The sequence below is a fragment of the Hippichthys cyanospilos genome, chromosome 18, assembly GCF_059441005.1.
Source record: "Hippichthys cyanospilos isolate Australia breed blue-spotted pipefish chromosome 18, RoL_Hcya_1.0, whole genome shotgun sequence".
In the NCBI taxonomy this organism is placed as follows: Eukaryota; Metazoa; Chordata; class Actinopteri; order Syngnathiformes; family Syngnathidae; genus Hippichthys; species Hippichthys cyanospilos.
Window position 1 is genome coordinate 7,801,503 of NC_142386.1, and position 18,984 is coordinate 7,820,486.

At 39.1% G+C, this 18,984-nt stretch overlaps 3 protein-coding genes across 5 annotated transcripts; 2 read left to right on the plus strand and 1 right to left on the minus strand.

The window, feature by feature from the left end:
• Positions 1 to 414: 414 nt before the first annotated feature.
• Positions 415 to 7,388, minus strand: LOC148408809 (terminal nucleotidyltransferase 5C-like). The gene has a single exon (XM_088440992.1). The coding sequence runs from the start codon at positions 7,386 to 7,388 to the stop codon at positions 5,286 to 5,288; it is 2,103 nt and encodes a 700-aa protein (XP_088297118.1). The 3' UTR covers positions 415 to 5,285.
• A 3,055-nt stretch (positions 7,389 to 10,443) lies between these two features.
• Positions 10,444 to 13,836, plus strand: chmp1b (charged multivesicular body protein 1B). Its single transcript, XM_088441581.1, has 8 exons — positions 10,444 to 10,612; positions 11,255 to 11,352; positions 11,433 to 11,579; positions 12,616 to 12,684; positions 12,808 to 12,915; positions 13,004 to 13,047; positions 13,124 to 13,196; positions 13,285 to 13,836. Exons 1-8 carry the CDS (start codon positions 10,606 to 10,608, stop codon positions 13,327 to 13,329), a joined length of 591 nt encoding a protein of 196 aa, XP_088297707.1. The 5' UTR covers positions 10,444 to 10,605; the 3' UTR covers positions 13,330 to 13,836.
• Positions 13,837 to 14,423: 587 nt separating this feature from the next.
• Positions 14,424 to 18,566, plus strand: rraga (Ras-related GTP binding A). Of its 3 annotated transcripts, none has more exons than XM_088440993.1 (11): positions 14,424 to 14,565; positions 14,852 to 14,964; positions 15,358 to 15,457; positions 15,543 to 15,609; positions 15,687 to 15,909; positions 16,172 to 16,267; positions 16,356 to 16,478; positions 16,581 to 16,672; positions 16,937 to 17,052; positions 17,495 to 17,700; positions 18,127 to 18,566. In XM_088440993.1, exons 2-10 carry the CDS (start codon positions 14,938 to 14,940, stop codon positions 17,653 to 17,655), a joined length of 1,005 nt encoding a protein of 334 aa, XP_088297119.1. In that variant the 5' UTR covers positions 14,424 to 14,565; positions 14,852 to 14,937; the 3' UTR covers positions 17,656 to 17,700; positions 18,127 to 18,566. The 3 variants fall into 3 exon arrangements, with proteins under 3 accessions (XP_088297119.1, XP_088297121.1, XP_088297120.1); XM_088440994.1 differs by having other exon boundaries at positions 14,428 to 14,565; positions 14,855 to 14,964; XM_088440995.1 differs by lacking the exon at positions 17,495 to 17,700.
• The last annotated feature ends 418 nt before the right edge of the window (positions 18,567 to 18,984 follow it).

The window sequence follows — 18,984 nt, forward strand, 5'->3', positions numbered from 1 at the left end:
ATTGGCACCTTAGATAAAGGTAGAGTGATATGCATTGTAAGAAGGAACTTGCTGGCACAGAAGTGCCTCATGTTTAGCCTATCGCATCAATGCAAAGCATCCAGTATTTTTTATATATATATATATATATATATATATATATATATATATATATATATATATATATATTTTTTTTTTTTTTTATTTTGCAGCCACTGCTGTTTTCTGGGAATTGGAACCAGGCCGGCGATCATAACAAAAACCTCCATTGAAGTGACATTGATAATTGTTTTTAAGTTATCTACCATCCTTTTCCCAGTGTGGCCCGCTTGAGACTAGATCTTCTTTCATGTTCATTGAGGTTTTTTCTCACACTTGTTTAGGTGAGATTAAAATGAGACATTTGATTCATTACAGATTTTAATTCCTCTCCACTTTGTTTAATCTCACAACAGCATTCAATTGAATTCATATTTACGTTCCACAGGGTTATATTTACGTGATACTGGCCCTTTCACGCATATTGTTCAATTTCCGGTCAGTGCACCGTTTCCCAGGCACCGCTTGGATCAAAATGATGGATTTCCATATTAATTGCTTTCTTATTTCCCAGCGTCCCTTGAGCAACCGATGTCTATATTTGTTATGCATGTCCAAGGCGAGGCCTTAAAAGTTTCAGCTTGCATGTGATTGACTGTTCCACTTTGGCAGACTGCATTAATGCGTTGAAAGGCGGGCTGAGTCAGAGCCGGAGCAAACAAGGCTGAGCTGTGACGCACGACGCGGTGCCACACCTACAAACTGCAGACTCCCAACAATACATGAGGCAAACGGTCATTTGGACACATCTGGTTATCTAAGTCATCGTGCATGTTGATTATGAGCATGGCCTTGTCATCCTCAATTGAAGTCTTATTGCACATGACTCACTTCTTTTTCTCTTGGCTTATATTTTAGGAAGAATCATTTTCATCAACAGACTGCAGAATTATTCCAGATTTTACCTTAAGAACATAGATGACAAGAGTAGTTGTGTGTTATTTTTTTTTACTTATCACCATGCATCGCACAAGCTCAACAATATGACAAGACATCGTTGTTTTTTTCGTTTCCAAATTGTCACATCAGATAGTCAATTAGAATACCACGTATTTGTACACATTAATTCAGTATCTGACAATCACAAGCAGGACTATATAACAGTGGAAATAAAAAGTCCACATCCCTGTTCAAATGACAGATTTGAAACAAAAATGAGACCAGGATAAATTGTTTTTGAAAGACATGCACGCCATAATAGTGGTTATTTTTCATTATTGATATAGATCAGTGGTTCTCAATCTTTTTCAGTGACTTAATCAGCAAAAAACAGATTTGGGTTGAAAAAAAAATGACTTAAAACATGCCATCAGTGTCTGATTCATTCAATTTTAGACCCTTTCAAACTCAATTTGTATTGGTCCATAAAAAAATAATCAACCAAGTGTCTTTTTGGATCATAGAAGAAATCTGCCATCAAAAATAAATAACTTAATTATTGATAAGAAAGAATCTACAAAAAAACAGTATTAATAAACAAAATAAATTATTTACTTAATTATCAATAAATATTTTTCCCCCTAAAAATAAGCAACATAAAATTTTAGGCCTGTTTTCAAAAAGAAATAAATATTTGTCCACAGAAAAATATTCCACTTAAAGTTTCCTCTTTTGGGATCATAATAGAGATATGGTTGCAAAAATAAATCATTACCTTGACAGGTAACGAGAGGTGGCACATGAGTTGGGTCGAACCATTCTAGCATGGGGGACAATCTGTGTTTTTACAATAACGAAATTCAAACCCCTACTGAACATTTGTTTTCTGAACTTATATTTTCCTGAAACAATTCAATCATTATTTTTCAAGGATTTTTGCATGTTTGTTTTTTATGTTTTATTCAAAATCTCGAGCACGCCCCGAAGTTCCTTCGAATACCCCATTTGATAACCACCAATTTAGATGATATTCACGGTGTAAAAATTTTTAAAATGAATAATTGAGGTCTCACTTTTGCAGACGTTTGAACAGGAGTCTGTAGACTTTATAATACATCTATCATACGTGTATTTGTTGTGCTTCGGTCTCCAATATAGTAAACAACCTGTGCTTAAACCATCTTCTTTTATGTATACTGTATAATCATAAACACACCAGCCACAACATTTGATGCAATGATAAACAGTTCAAATGTATACTGCAAATAAAATACAACATCTCTCATGTGTATTGACATCCAACGCATGCGAGGTTTGATTCGATGAGTCCCAATTTTCATATTCTCTAAAATTCGATTAATAACCACTTTTACAATGTCGATAAGACATTTGAGGAATTTCTTTCATTAGGTTATGCGGGTGAACCAAATGTTGTGGCCAGTGAGTGTACACGTAGAGCATCCGCGCACATCTAAACACACCACGTCATTAGTGCACTTGAATAATGACATATTTGCACGATCCCGACAAGTAATGTTCGCTAAATCCACGACAAACACTGCTTACTTTGTCACACGCACGCACAAAAGCCTTGTTTTGAAAGTGACTTTCTGAATGGAGAGATACTACCTAGTTTAATTACAATCATCCGGCAGTTACCTTTCAAAATAAAAAAGATGCATCACAGCGCCACGAGGAAGATGCAATGTCATGCTTGGGAGTTTAAAGATGAATGAAAATTCTCAAGTTGTCGTATTTGTAGACAAATACCAAAGACTTGAGAATAAAACTGGCTTATTGCGTTCGGGGCATGCTGTGAGCGCGTAGCATACAATTCTCCTATTTTACTGAATCTAAAATTGATGTATTTCGCATTCAATAACAAAACACATATCATCATCGGGAAAGGGTCAATGACTGAGATTACATAAATAAATGTGTAATACTCATATAGATAAAGTCTTGCTATGTACTGTAGTTTTTTTCTGGGGTTCAAATGTTGCATATCAATCAAGATTATTCTGAAAGTTCAAAACAATTCTCTTTATACATTCAATACACTTTAGAACAACAATTGCAAATGTTCAGTATATTATCATAAGTTACCACTGAAACTGCAAAACTTGACACACTAAACTTTTACACTTAACACGTCATAACTATCACAATTCTACACACTGAATAATATCATATGCTTAGACTCGAACCACAACATTTCACTTGTTAGGAATTGCTCCCGATTGCCCAATATAGAGACTGACATCACTATTTGGGTACGGGCCAATAAGAGGGGACCATTTGGTGAAAACACAAATTTTACAAGAGATTGACAAAAGAAAGAAAAACCGAGAAGCGATATAAAAGACGCTCGTTTTTCACGCTATTTTCGATGATACAGTTTTGAAGCGTCAAATGCAAAATTAGACTGAATATGTTTGATTCTCAAAATGGGGGTTCTAGGAGCGATAGAAAAAAAATCATAGAAGAAAACTAGATTTCGACTTTTGCCGCATTGTTTCTCGATTTACATTGGAGAAAATAAGCATACAAGTCGAAAATTTTACCAAGTATCTCATTTGCCAGTGCTGTTCAAAGGTATAGTAAGTAAAGTTCCCAATATTAGTGCCTTGAGTGTATCTTTCACGTAAAATGTAGTATTCGTTTGACTAAATTTGACTCGGCCTAAAATAATACTCAACTCAAGAACGAATTATTGGGAACAAAGTCGCGGGCCAATTCCAATGAAGTTGCAACATTGCTTAAAATGTCAACAAAAACAGAGTACCAAGTGTATGTTTTCAAAAATTTAGTCAGTGTTGTTAAAGGGTCTGTGTTGAATGCTTTAAATACAAAATTTGAAAAAATAAGTATCACTTTCTTCCTTTTTGTTGTTTATTCATTTGAATATACTTTGGATAGGATTTGTAAATCGTATTCGAAGGTTTAGGTTTTCATCCCATGTCCTAAATTTATCGGTATTAGGGTTTGGTTAAAGTCGTGTTTCCACCGACGGTATCTACTCAGTTCTACACCAAAGAACGTTGCGTCTCAAGCCCCTCCTAACCTCACCGATGATGTCACGTTAACGGTGAACATACAAAACAAAAACAATGGAGAGTGTGGAAGCATTGTTGTACCTTGTGTTTGCTTTGCGGCTGTTTTGAGATGTCCCATCAACCAAAGTACAGTCGTCACTTTAAGTCCATCAAACGAAGCTAGTCCAAGGGAAAGCGAACCCCGTTAAGAAATACTGCAGACTTTATGGATTTATTTTTGAAAATGCGGGACATAAGACATCCCTGACCAATGAGATTGACTCTGCCTAACCCATGTGACCATGTGACTTTAGGGCCTGGAGAGCCTTTTGCAAAGCTTGCTTATGAGCTGAACTTCTGAATCTGGATGAGGGTTACATGGAAAACAGACTGGATAGAGGCTCTCCAGGACTGGACTTGGGCACCCCTGCTTTAAGGTCTTAACTGGTGCCAAGTAGGTAACGAGTGCAGAAACAAAGATGTAGAGCAAAGAAAGGTCACAGCGCCATGATGACCTACCTGAAGTAACGCATAATCTAACCGAGGAATATGGTAAAACTAAGCCAGTTTCCATTAAGAAATCTACTCGATTCTTCTCAGTTTTTCTGATACCTGCTGCTTTGTGGTTCCAATAAAAGTAACTCGGTTCCATAACGTGACGTCAATACCTCGGAGGCCATTGATCGGTCCGATAGAGATTATAATGTGCATCATCTCAAACCCCCCAGAGGAAACAGTTGCTATTAACGACAGAAGGGAAAAAGAATGAAAATGCTTTCACTTCCATAACCTTCCTTTGATGAAATTGAAGTTGATATCATCTTCTGGTTGATGCCAATATTCCAAAACATCCCTCTACCGAACACCAGATACAAATCCTTCTTCACTCTCCGTCATTTCCGTGGTAGGGGTAGCGGAGACGCTTCTTTGGTGTAGAGCCGAGTGGAGTAGGGTAACATCGGTGAAGACATGGCCGTCGAGGAAACAGGGCTTAGATGATAACACTTGCGTTTTCGGGAATGATCAGAAGCATTATACCCATACAACAGTCCCAGTGCTGTGCGTGTCCATAATCCGGTTTGGCAAAGCTTTCTTTCCAAAAGTCTACAAAGTGAAAGGATCATACGCTTTGCTTTTGGACCCCGCTCATTCCCGACCGAGGTGGGAGGTCAAAGCATTAAAGGACGCTGTGCCCAGGGGGGGCGCCTCATGTTTTCAAAATTTGCATCGGTGCCTTTGCGGGCACATGCTGATATCTTCCGTTTCCGCCTCCCGGAGGACACAAGGCCATGGCTATACCAGGCCGCTTTGCATGTGTACGTGTACCGGGTAGGGGTGGTAAACGAGCGAGGGCTGGGGCTGCGCGATGAAGTAGCTTCCGTAAATGGGCTCGCTCATGTAAGGGGCCGGTTGGTAGAAGCACGTGACGTTGGCGGCGTTAGGGATGGCGTTCTGCTCCCCCAGCACCCTCAGAGCCAGGACGGTGATCATATTGAGCGTTTGCCTCCTCTCGTGGCCCATTAGACACACGGTGCTCTCGTCGATGACACGGCGAAGAGTCATTAGGTAGTCGTACTTGCTGTTCTCCTCGCTGCCCGTGAAGCGGCAGTGAAGGTAGGCCTCGATCTTGCGTTGCTGCTCCGTCACGTCGGGAAAGTCTATGAAGAAGCGGGAGCACATGTACCTCTCCAAAGACTTGATCTCCGTCTCGCTGGCCGGACGGAAGTTCCTCACCAAGAGTTCGCTGTATTTTAGCAGCCCCCCCCCTCGGATCTCCTCGGGGTGATGGGTGGCGATGAGGCGCTGCCGCAGGTGCTCCATGGCCTGGTCGAAGTCGCCATACATGCACTCTGCCTCCACAGCCACGGAGGAACCCCATGAGCTCATTCCACAGCTGAGCGGGGACGTTTCTGCTTGGACATCCTGAGTCATTCCTACATTTGCTTCAAGTATGTGGCCTCCACTGTCACAATCCGGAGGTTTCTTGGAATGTTTGAGCTTCACCGTTGCCCCGGCGGTTTGATCGGCTTCAGGTCCAGCCTGGAATGTACTAGCTTCACCTGAAACGACTGCTGAGCTCCTATGTGAGGAAGCTGTTCCATCAGCCTCGTTCTGCAAAGGAGACTTGAGCTGAGTCGGTATTTCGATGGGTGCAAACAGCTGAGTGGTCATCTCCGACACATCCGTGAGCAGGGACCATTTTTCAGGAGTACAGATCATCTTGCGGGACATTTTTCTTTGCAGTTTGGGTGAGGGGCAATAGTCTGGTACAACCTCCGGGGACATACTGCATGTCTTCTTAGCCGGAGGAGGAGAGGAGAACTCGTGATGGGACTCTTGCAGGCTGGAGATGGCAGAGTCCACTTGGACGCAATCCTGCGCGGATGATTTACCAACCAATGCTGTGATAGAGATGCACGAATGAGAGGTCTCATCTTGAACCTGCAGCTTTAATCGCGCAGGAGATGAAACCTCAGGAGATCCCTTCGAAAACTCTTCCTTGACATCACTTAGCTCAAAAACGATGTCCTCTTCTGAGTGAAAGTCTATTTCTGGCTCTTCTTTCTGTGTGTTAAGCTTGAAATCCACATTCTCAGACCCTAACTCCTCCTGATTCTCACACTTCTCAGTCTCTGCTTGAGGAAGCTCTTTCTCCTCAGCAGCTTCACTATGATGCACTGTCTCTCCACCAGAAGCTGTCTTGGAGTCGACTTGCGGGACGCTTGAATTCGCTCCTTCTTCTTTTCCTCCTTCGGTGTGTCTTGGGGTCAACTTTTCAGCATTGGAGGACAATTTCCTCTCTTGCTTCCTGTCAGTCTTCCAGTAGGACTCCAGCATGCGGTCCAGGATGATCTGGAAGGAGTCGACGCTAAATTCAAACTGCCTACGAAGGGCGCTGACGAATCTCAGGCCCACTGTTTTGGCTCTGTTGTTGGACAGAGAAATAAGGCTCCATCTGTCATGCTCATTGAAGACTTTGACCATCTTCTGTACATAAGCTTCTTTCATCGTGAGACAGGTGATCTTGCGTCTGTTAACTCCACATGGGAGGAGATCTCTCAGGCTGCCCAACACCACTTCCTTAATCACCTGGAAGTCCTCTTGCCTGGGCAACTCCACTCTGAAAATAATGTCTAAATCTCGGACGTCCAGGCCGTTGTCCCTCACCAAGACATGGCTAGCTGTGGCTCCATTGAGACGTATATCCTTAACGTGAATGTTTCGCTCTTCGAGTCGATCCTTCACCACGCGGATGATGTCTTTGGCACTCACCTGCAGCGTCGGAAAATTCCCTCGCCCGTGGATGGGAATGACCTCTGTCAGGACTTTATCCAGAGCCTGGAGTTGCTCCAGGGTCAAGTTGTGGAATCGTTTCTCGGTTGGAGGTTCTGTCATGTTTGCCTGTGAACAGATGGGCCAAAAGTGCTTAGTTAGTTAGTTAGTTAGTTAGTTAGTTAGTTAGTTAGTTAGTTAGTTAGTTAGTTAGTTAGTTAGTTAGTTAGTCATCTCCGTGACATAGGCCTGGTTTTGTGAAAACGCATCTCACACACATATGGAATTGTAAATATTTAACAAAACTACCCACAATGCAGATTAATACAGTATCTCTATTTATTTCTTTTATTTATTTAAAGCTGAACCCTTAACAAGCAAACTGCTCTTGCCACTGCAAGGTTTATGGTGGAACCAAGACGATTTCATCTACTCTTCGATGTGATTGGTAGTTTTTCCCGGCAATACGTCACAACGAGGTAGGATGGCGAATGCGGTCTAAGCTTGTCCCCTGCGAGGTGGCGGTGCTGAATCTAACCATGTGATGCGCTTTACACACTTGAGGGCATCTGTGCATGATGAGATGCTTTTATTCCTGCTGTTATGAGGCGAGAACATCGCATTATATTGAGGCTTCATTATTTGTGGGATGACTCACTCACTTGTTCACTCTGCAAGGCCAAATTTTGGCAAACAATATTAATAAAACAGTAAACGCCACAAAGAGACATTTGGAAAAAAATAGGTTATTCAAAAGGGAATGTTTTATTAATATTTGACTATGATAGTATAAAGATATGTCACTTTTTATTGAGGAATGTGTTGCAAAACTTGAATTAAATGACCCAAATTGAGAATGAGTTTTATTTTAATACAACAGTAATTGATGCATTTTAATGATAACATCAACTATAAGTGCCCTTATTGAAGAAAGCTAAAGTTTTATCACAACTTGGGTGGATTGTAGAATTGTGTTGATGTATTTTGAAGCGGCCCAAGTCATGTGACGCACTTTGGTTAGTCTGAAGATTTTGTGATCCAACAGCACATTGGAATAATCTACTGTGTGTTCACAAAAATATTCTTTTTCTTTTTAGGTTTGTCAATGAGTGGGCCACTCTCACGCCAATGTTTAGGGTTTAAATCAGATGGGTCCTGCAGCAGGACTCCCCCGCTGCCTGTTGGCTTATTTTTTTTTTTTTTTTTTTTTGTATAAGTACAACACTATGAGTCATACAGCTGCTCAATGAAGAAGCTGCATTCAATGGCACCACACATAACAAATGGTCCAGCTGACGTTACAAAAGTGCACCTATACAGTAACAAATTGACAATTATTTTGCAATAGATATTTTGAAAGGTGAGTTTTGATATTTGACCCCAGTTAGTTTAGAAATGACTTGAAAGACCGCTATTTTTAGTGAAAAATTATGAGGAAACATGATAGAGCAAAAGAAACTTACCTGCTTTTTTATTTTACCTGATAAAATTAAAAGTACAGGCAGTAAAAAGCCAAACAATTAAAAAAAATAGACTCAGACTCAAGATATATCCAACAGGTATATCGGACGTTTTTTTTTTCAAAGAGGTCAAAAACGTCGTCACGCACAGTTCTCCGCTCCTCAGCACAGCAGCACTGTTTCCATGGCAATCGGGCGTCACGAACATTTACGGCAAATCACGACGCCGCTTCTCGCAACTTGGAGCCCACTCAAAGTGTCCGAGCAAAAAGTGTTGCATGTAAGGGATCGGTCGAGAGTATGTGAAGGATGCTTGGATGGGAGCGAGAGTTGGACGAGAGTTGGAGTACAGCGACCTGTCAGTGACGCTGCTCCGCCGGCGTGCCACCGCACTGCTGGCCGAGCTGTTGCGGGGTGAAACATAGCAGCCGAGCGGACCGAGTGAGTCATCCGCTCTCCCCAGCCGTGATCCACACAACGTAAATCTTTTATCATCAATCAAGCGCTGGCCCCGCCCATCTCACATCCCGCTCCAATAAAAACGCTAGTTTTGTATATCGCCAACGTGACGAACGGGATTTTTTTTTTGGTTACAGTTCCGTTATTTTCTCCGTTTTGTATATATGTTTTTAGTTTGTGTAAACAATGTTTTTTTCATGTGTAAATATATTACAGAAGACCAAACGCACGGAATTTAAAACAAATAAAACTTCACACAGTAAAAAATACAAAACACATACAAGTACAAATAAACACATACAAGAGAAGTAGACAAACAAAAATGAACCAGTCAATAAGACCCCCCCAAAAAAATCAATTACAAAAATGACAACAAAAGATGAAACGAAACACTATCAAAAATCACAGAAAAAGCACACCCCAAAATTAATTGCAAACAAAAACATTACAAGACACGAAATGCAATGACAAAAAATAAAATCAATGAAAAAGCAGACAAGAAAATTCGTTGCAAACAAAAGGACAAAAAATGCAATACAAAACAAAACAGCAAAAAAGCAACAAAATTGCAATACAAAACAAAACATCAAAAAAGCAACAAAATTGCAATACGAAACAAAACAGCAAAAAAGCAACAACAACAAAAAATTATACGGTTCCTGATTTGCAATTGTGTTTTGTTTTTATTTTATATTTTTAAATGATTTCGTCTTTTGTAATGCGCTTGATGATCATTTTTTGCATTTTTGTTTATTTTTTTTATGACGCTTCATTTTGTGTTCAAACGTGTTTTTTTCCCATTTGAAGTTAATTATTTGTTAGGATACTTTTTTTGTGCAATTTCTCATTTGCAACTGTGTTTTATTATGTATTTTTGTTTTTGTTGGCAACTATTTTTATTTATTTTTTGATTAGTCGTGGTAGTTTTTAAAAGACAATAGATAAGTACTTTTATTTTTTTTTACCCTAATTCGTTTACTTAGGTGTTTTGTTTTTTTAATTTGCACTTCAGGACTTCCGTGCTGACCATCTGACCAAATACAATTAAAATGAATGTTTTTCGTCTGATTTCCATTAGTTGTCTTGATTTTTTTTTTAAACATTTACACATCTTCAAGCGGCATCTGAATGTACCATCTCCACTTGTCCACATCCAACATGGCTGTGACTTTGACGTTCAATTCCATGCCAAGGCGGAGCAATTATCTTTGTTACGTCACTGGAAACCACCACATGATGGTGACGTCAACCATATTTTGGTAAGGAACCAGGAAGTGCGGAAGACGTCGAAGACGGTAGACCGAAACCAGAAGAGCGACGAATTTACGGACAAATATTGCTTTATTTTCTACTTTTGTTTTTAGGAAGATTCATCGGGAAACAACTTTTGTGACCATCGAAGCCACCGCATAATAACCAGCATGGATAGTATCCTTCAAAAACACAGTCAAAGGAAGACAAGAATTGGAATGCTACTGCGACGTTTCAGGCGCCGAACACAACAGGATATTTATGGGTGATACAGGTTTTTGTTTACTTGTTATAAACATAGAAACATTGCGAAGCAGTCTTATGTTTACTGAACGTAAAAGTCCAGCTTTCGTAATGCAGTCTATTCTAGACGCCGCTTGGAACTGTGCTAAGGCCTCAGAAAAGCTCTGATGCTAATGTTTGGTTTGAAACCCTCAACAGTTAGAACCTTTTTTTGTTTGTTTGTTTGTTTGTTTAGTTCAAAACTCATTCCCGAAGAATCAGATTTTTAATACACTTGAATAATTTACAGTAATCGGAACGTGGTTTTAAAACTACGATGGCGTCTTTTACAAGTGATTTTTATGTTCTATAGCAATGGCTGCCACTAGTCTATTAAATCAACTGAATTAGTTAATATCTTATCGGAATTACTTGTTTCTGTTATTAGATTGGTTTCCATTTTAGCGCTCCGTCACATAGGGACGAATGTTTTGTACTGTATTGTTCTGTTGTCAGTTCTGAGTCACGCTCTTCCCCTGTCATTCAAAAGCACGTCCCGTCATTTGTTACCGGTACTTCCTTTAACTTCATTTTCAGAGCACCTTTTCAATTTAAAGTATGCCGTCAAAGAACTCCAAAGAAACGCCAAGAAATGTGACAAAGAAGAGAAATCGGAGAAGGCGAAAGTGAAGAAAGTACGTATACAAAAAACACTGTTTGCCGTTTGAATCGAATGTACACATTTTCCACCATTTTTGTGTTTGTGCGTCTTCAGGCCATCCAAAAGGGAAACATGGAGGTGGCGAGGATCCATGCAGAGAATGCCATCAGACAGAAGAACCAGTCTGTGACGTACTTAAGGATGGGCGCTCGGGTAGAGGCGGTGGCGGCAAGGGTCCAAACTGCTGTCACAATGAACCAGGTACTTTTAATGAGAGAACTTACTGCCCCTTAAAGGAATATACGCCGAAAAATGGACAAAAAAAATAAATCAAAATAGAATGCTCATAAAGCATCATTACAATAAATAAAGCTTTAGTTCATTAGAAATTAATGTTCACAGTAAACTCTTGAATTGAAGCAAAAATGTAGAGCCAGATATGGATGTTAGCATGACCTTTTGACCGTTGGTGTAATATGCTGCTGTAGATGGAGAAACGGCTCTTAGTCTGTTCCTTTATGTTCAGAAATGCTATATAAATATCTATCTATCTATCTATCTATCTATCTATCTATCTATCTATCTATCTATCTATCTATCTATCTATCTATCTATCTATCTATCTATCTATCTATCAGAGAGAGATTTGTCAGTAATTAGTAAATATATAGATATATACAAATATATATAGACATATCTGTGTACATGTAATTAAGTACTAAAGTAATTACTTTAAGTTGTAAAGTAATCAATGACTTTATTAAGTACCAAAGTACTTGGTTACTTTAGGAAATAAAGTAATGCATTATACTAGGTGATAAGTACTAACTAAACACAGTGTTTAACACTACATTAAACACTAAAATAATCTGAAGTTTGATTAATGTATAGTTGATTACTTTAGTATTGAAAAGTTAGTGATTACTTTGGTATTGCATTGATTTAATACTGACAATTTTTAAACATATAGCCAACTATAGGGGGAACAAAAATGGAAAAAGAAGTAAATAAATACCTAGGATTGAATGTCTGGACACTCAAAAAAAAAAAGTAAAAATATGTCTTTGGGGTTAAATGAGTTGAATTATTAAATGAAATACTCACATCATCACAATCAGAAGTTTTCATTGAATCTCATTACAGAAGACCCATTACATTTACAAATCAGATTTCCAAGCTTGTTCTTAATATAATAGTGATACAACATGCAAATAGGTATAAAAGTATGACATTTTTTTTTAGCACGAAAATCTGTTCCTTATCTGTTGCACTTTTGTAACCAAGTGCTTCTTCTCAGGTCACAAAATCTATGGCTGGAGTGGTGAAAGGCATGGAAGTTACTCTGAAGTCGATGAATCTGGAGAAGGTTGTCCTTATCATTAATTATTTGAATGAACGAACGAAAGTAAAATAATGTGCTCAATTTTGCAATAATATCTGTTTCTAATATTGTGGTTATTTATTATGTGAAAAATATAATTTTTTACAGATTTCATCTCTCATGGACAAATTTGAGCGCCAGTTTGAGACGCTGGATGTTCAGACAGCGCAGATGGAGGACACCATGAGTAGCTCCACAACACTGACTACTCCACAGGTACATTTGTTTTTTCTTTTCATTTTAATTTGAATATTTATTATGTTCTATTGATCAACATTCACGCTGTCTTTAATGTTGTGTTCAGAACCAAGTGGATTCATTGCTACATGAGATGGCAGATGAAGCAGGGTAATGAACTTGAGGAATTAATTGAGCATGCGGAGTATTTCAAGCTGCTTATTTAAATTTGATGCACTTTGTGTAGGTTGGACCTGAACCTGGAGCTCCCTCAGGGACAGATGGGATCGGTGTCCACCAGCGTGGCCTCAGCAGAACAGGTGATGCATGTTTTTGGACTTATTTCCCACTGACCGTGATGACTCAAATATTGTCCTAACCCGCTCCTTATCCTTATGTGGTCTAAAGGACGAGTTGTCTCTAAGGCTGTCCAAACTCCGGGAACAAATGTGATGAGCAAGTGCAGCGGAGCGACAATGTACCACAGAGACCTGTTCATTACACTACATCAATATTACTTTCCCACCATATTTGTTTCTCCTCTTTACATGGGTGAATTTCTCTGTCTAGCGTTATTCTTTTTTGATTTTGCGTTCATAACCAATATTAACTAACAGAACATTAAAATTTGGGATTCCAATAGGAATGCTAGCTCTGGAAAATGTTCATTATGTTATTCTAAACCACGCAGAAGGACATGCAAACAAGTAAACAAGAGTGGTGTTTTCTACCATAGGTTACCATAGAATTACGGTAAGGAGCCTTGCTTCAGGAAGTTCTTTTGTTTGGCATACTGTATGACCTGTTATTCTTGTATTACCGTGGGAGGGACAGTAGGTGTCTCTTACTGATGACATTACGTATCCCTTACTGATGATAAGGCCTTGTGTGGTAATCTACTGATCATTTGGTTCAGGGGTTACTGCTTGCAGTTACACACAATAAAATTTTACAACAATACTTTGCATCTTGCTTTCAATATATTATTTACCTCCAGAATGATGTGAAACTATTAATGTTGCGTTTGCTTTTTTTAATAATATAATAAAATCCCAGCCAATTTCAGCGACAGATGAAATGTCTAAATTCAAATTTCATGTGTTGCTCGAATGATGCTAATTAGTTTGGTATGAAATGGTGAACGTTAACTTGACCAAACCCGGAAAAAAGGTAACATTACTGGCCATTAACTGAGCCATTTGTGATGTCATTTTCAATCGACGCAAGTGGCAAAATAGCCGCCCATGACCTACATAAAGTGTAGATTTTGACACTTAACTCTTAACTGCAAATGAGGATTCTGACTTTGCCGTGGTCCAAATGAAGAGAAGCAGTATGGAAAATTGAGGGAGTCTCTCTACTTTTATTAATAGTGAACTATTGACAACAAAAACATTTCAACTTTCGTAGGAAATATCTATGATCGCGTACGACCCAAAGGTTGAAATATCTTTTTTATGGACTACAGTATACAAGCATTATTAGATAACCGGAAATGACGTCGCTTTTGGTGCTACAATTGAGTGCCTCTACGTCACATCATGTGACTCTGGCGTAAACAGGAAGCAGCTGGTCACAACTCTTGCCTGCACCCAATCCCATCAAGTAATGTACACAGCTGGATTCATTAACGCCAATAACTTATGTCTACTCTCGGTTGAACACAAGTAACCTTTCTGTCCAGTTTGGGTAAGCAACTCTAATTGTGGTTTTCCTTAGCTAGCAGCTAAACTACATAACATAAATGTGTCCCGAATTTCTCGCTAGCTGATTTAGCTTTAGCACAGACGGTGACGGAAAGTGGACTTGGATAAAGTTAGACAATTCAGTCAATTCAAACATCGAATTTCCTCGTTGGTGCGTGTAGTTTTGTCCATAATTTTTAAGCTTCTTGACGCGTGACGCGTTTGTCGAAATCACACTCGAGAAAGTGAACACGTAAGTGCTAAAATGTGTGGTAATTTGTGTCTGTCAGCAGGGGGCGAGGAAGAGGAGAGCTGCGCGCAAGAAGTCATCTGATCCGCAGCTCGTTGCAAACTTCCATCGTGTCTTCAAAAGGGGATGTCCAGTTCAGCCATGAAGAAAAAGGTCGGTTGCTCTCGGTGACGTTCAAGCACAACAGCATTGGGAGGTTTTTTGTGCCACTGTCAAAAACGTGTTCATTAAATTGTATGTTTACAGTCACGTTTCCCTCGCTACGTCGCTGTTCGCGTATTGCGGCTTCACTCTATCGCGGATTTTCATATATGGCCATTACTTTTTTGTATCACAGGTTTAAGTTCATATCTTTCTCAATTTAAAATTCACTACATGGATTTTATGATCATACAACATTTTTAATCATTTATAAAGAGCAAGGGATAGGACTAGTTCAGTTTTAAAATTTGATTTGTCTCAGAATTTTCTTCTGACTTTGTTTTGATGAAATATATGTTTATTTCTTCAATAAATCAATCAATCAAGCTAACGTTTCCTTTCCAGGTGTTATTGATGGGGAAAAGTGGGTCAGGGAAGACCAGTATGAGATCAATCATCTTTGCCAATTACATCGCTCGAGACACGCGTCGGCTTGGAGCAACAAGTAAGAATGTCCCAGAGTGGCTTACTTGGTTCATTGGATAACCATTTCTTTAAGTCGTTTTTTTTTTAAACTTTGTGAACTGCAGTTGATGTGGAACACTCCCACGTGAGATTTCTCGGCAATCTCGTTCTAAACCTTTGGGATTGCGGAGGGTAAAGCCGTTTTGTTGATTAATTGCCACCTTCTGATTGATAACCTGCAAAAACACACACTTCCTTTCTTCCCCTAGACAAGATACTTTTATGGAGAACTACTTCACCAGCCAGAGGGACAACATCTTTAGGAATGTGGAAGTGCTTATTTATGTTTTCGATGTGGAGAGCCGCGAGCTGGAGAAAGACATGCATTACTACCAGTCCTGTTTGGAAGCCATCTTACAAAACTCCCCCGATGCGAAAGTCTTCTGCCTCGTTCACAAAATGGATCTGGTGCAGGAGGACCAGAGAGACTTGGTAGGGTGGGATGCTAAACATAGCAAAGAACAGAGACATAGATGCTAATAGAGTTAGCAGTTGTCTCTAAAGTATTTACAGAAATAACTATTCATGGTAAAACACTTAATGAAGGGACCTCCGATATTGAACATTGTGTAATGCAAGATGAGTATTCAAATTAATCTTCACGGCTGACTGACATCATAGCAGTTTAAAAATGCATGCACGTGCAGTACAGTTGAGTCACTATTGAGTGCGTGCACCTGTGTGTCCTTGGCAGATCTTTAAGGAACGCGAGGAGGACTTAAAGAGACTGTCTCGACCTTTAGCTTGCACATGCTTCAGGACGTCAATCTGGGATGAAACCCTCTACAAGGTTTGCCCATCTCACAAGATTTTTTTGGTTTTCCAGATTACAATTCTGATCGACGCTGGAGCTAATTGTTCTATCTGAATTCCGACAGGCGTGGTCCAGCATCGTGTATCAGCTCATCCCGAACGTCCAGCAACTTGAGACGAACCTGAGAAACTTTGCACAGATCATTGAAGCAGATGAAGTCCTTCTCTTTGAAAGGGCCACTTTTCTGGTAACATCAAACCACATCTGTGCATACTGTTTACATCTAAAACCAAACCTATGTTCTGTACACTTTTTTTTTTTTTTTTTTTGTACATTGCTTTCAATGCAGGTGATCTCCCACTACCAATGCAAAGAGCAGCGGGATGCTCACCGCTTTGAGAAGATCAGTAACATTATCAAACAGTTCAAACTTAGCTGTAGGTAAGTTCTTAGAATCGTATCCTAGTGATGGGTAAAATGTAACCTCATTAACCAATCATTTTTGTATATGACACTCTTGATTTAAAGATTCAGTGGAGACGTATGCATTGCCATCGCGCTAGCCTTTATTTTTAAACCAAGGGCAACATCTAGAGGAGGTCTAAAATATCACAAGTGCTTCACTCTACAAATGCCCCTGAAAAAAAGCTTAAGAGAAATTTATTTTCTCATGTCCTGTTCATTCACTGTCTCGTTTTATTTCAGTAAACTGGCAGCCTCTTTCCAAAGCATGGAAGTGAGGAACTCCAACTTCGCGGCCTTCATTGACGTCTTTACCTCCAACACTTACGTCATGGTCATCATGTCAGACCCGTCCATTCGTAAGTACTGACCAAAATATGTGGAGCTTAACCACAATGTGCAGACAATTCTGTCCTATATCTTTTACTTTTTTTTTTCTTTTTTTGAGGGGGGGGTTCAATCATTTAAAAAAAAAAACAACTTTTAATTATGGTATCTTTAAGTTTTCTATGACTAGATTTTTATGGTTGTAAGTATAAGAGAATTTTTTTCAGATCTTTCGCATTAATATATTTTGAGTATTATTAAAGTTATTAAAGTAAACACATATTTGATTTAAAATGTCAGGGAGCAAATATTTCATCTCTGTTAGGTCATTTAAGCCCAAAGAAATGTTTACGTTTCTTTTAAGGTACAGTCTGTTGAATTTAGTGTGTTAATAATTAAAATAAATAAATAAATACAAATTTCAATAACGTGCTAATAATATGTTATCACAATTCATTTTTTATATAATCATAGGTCTAGCATTGGTTAATTCTATCACATGGGGAACTCTGCAGGAAAAAAAAAAAAAATCAACATTTGCCTCCAATGTACAAAGCATGCTGCCACAAACTAACTGCTACCATATCGTCGGTGGAAGTTTTTATTTTTTTGCCTCTGCAACCCGAGGATCATAACTTTGGACTCTCTTGCTTTGTGGAATCTGCAAAGAGCACAAAAAGGTGTGTGTAACAATACAACAGGGCTGCTGTCTTTTGAATGTCTAAGTTTTCTTTGGTTTTCGTTTACATGAATTCTAATTTTTTTTTTAAATTGTTCCTAAGCATCAATAATAAATTCAGTAGTTTTTGCATGTAGTCTGTGCAATTTTCCTTGAAATTGGATATAAGTTTAAAGCTGTATCACCAACCTCTAAAAGAAACCTGTTTACTTAATATACCTGTACAGCATTACCGATAAAATGTCGCTAGGTGTCAGTATTGCTGTCAACACCATTCTATACAGTATTCAGTTACATTTTATTCATTATTCAAGAGTAGACCAATCAGTGCCACGCATTTATTTTTACTTTGGCGGTTGCACTGTATGTCTGTTGTTGTGATAAGTCAAATAAATTCACTTATAAATTGTGTCTTGTTTATCGACAGCTTCCGCTGCCACGCTCATCAATATCCGTAATGCTAGGAAACACTTTGAGAAGTTGGAGCGAGTGGACGGACCCAAGCACAGCCTACACATGCGAATGCGCTAGCCGCCATGTTTGTTTGCCCCGATGGACCCTCTCGGCCAATCAGCTCCTGCACAGCTCATTTAAAAAGAAAAAAACAGAGCTCTGCCTGCTCACTATATCCTCACATTCAATCACAATTAATAAGAGGATTACTTGTCCTCCTAACGTCCTGTTAAAGATTGGACTCATGTTTACTCTGAAGGGGGATATTACGTACCTTGCTGTTGCATATTAAAGTCCCCGTTTATCAGGGGATCTGTCATCGTCCCCTCCTTTCCCACTATGAATTGCAGCAGCTACTGCTCCTATGTATGTGCTGTTCTTTGAAAATACAAGCAATATAGTTTTATTCACAAATACCACGTGTGTGCGTGTGTTTGTATCTCGATCATTCTTGAGCGCAAAACCTCACCCACCACTCAAAATCCAGTGGTTTCCATATGTGACCCCACACTTCTAGTTTAATAAAATGTCAATAAAAAAATCAGTATTATGTAATATGAACTGCTCCACAAAATTTGAAAATTTGATGAGACATTACCATACTCTGCTTCCTGGGGGTATTAAAGGAATGGTCCAAATTTCTACACACCCCTGTTCAAATGCTAGATTTTTCTGTTGCAGACAAATGAGACCAAGAGAAATCTTTAAAAACTTTATCCACAGATAATATCACCTTTGACCTGTCAATTGAAATTGTAAAGCGGTATGAACAGTTACAGATGACCCAACCGGTCCCTGTTAAAAGAAAAAAGGCTCGAACATCTGAAATGTA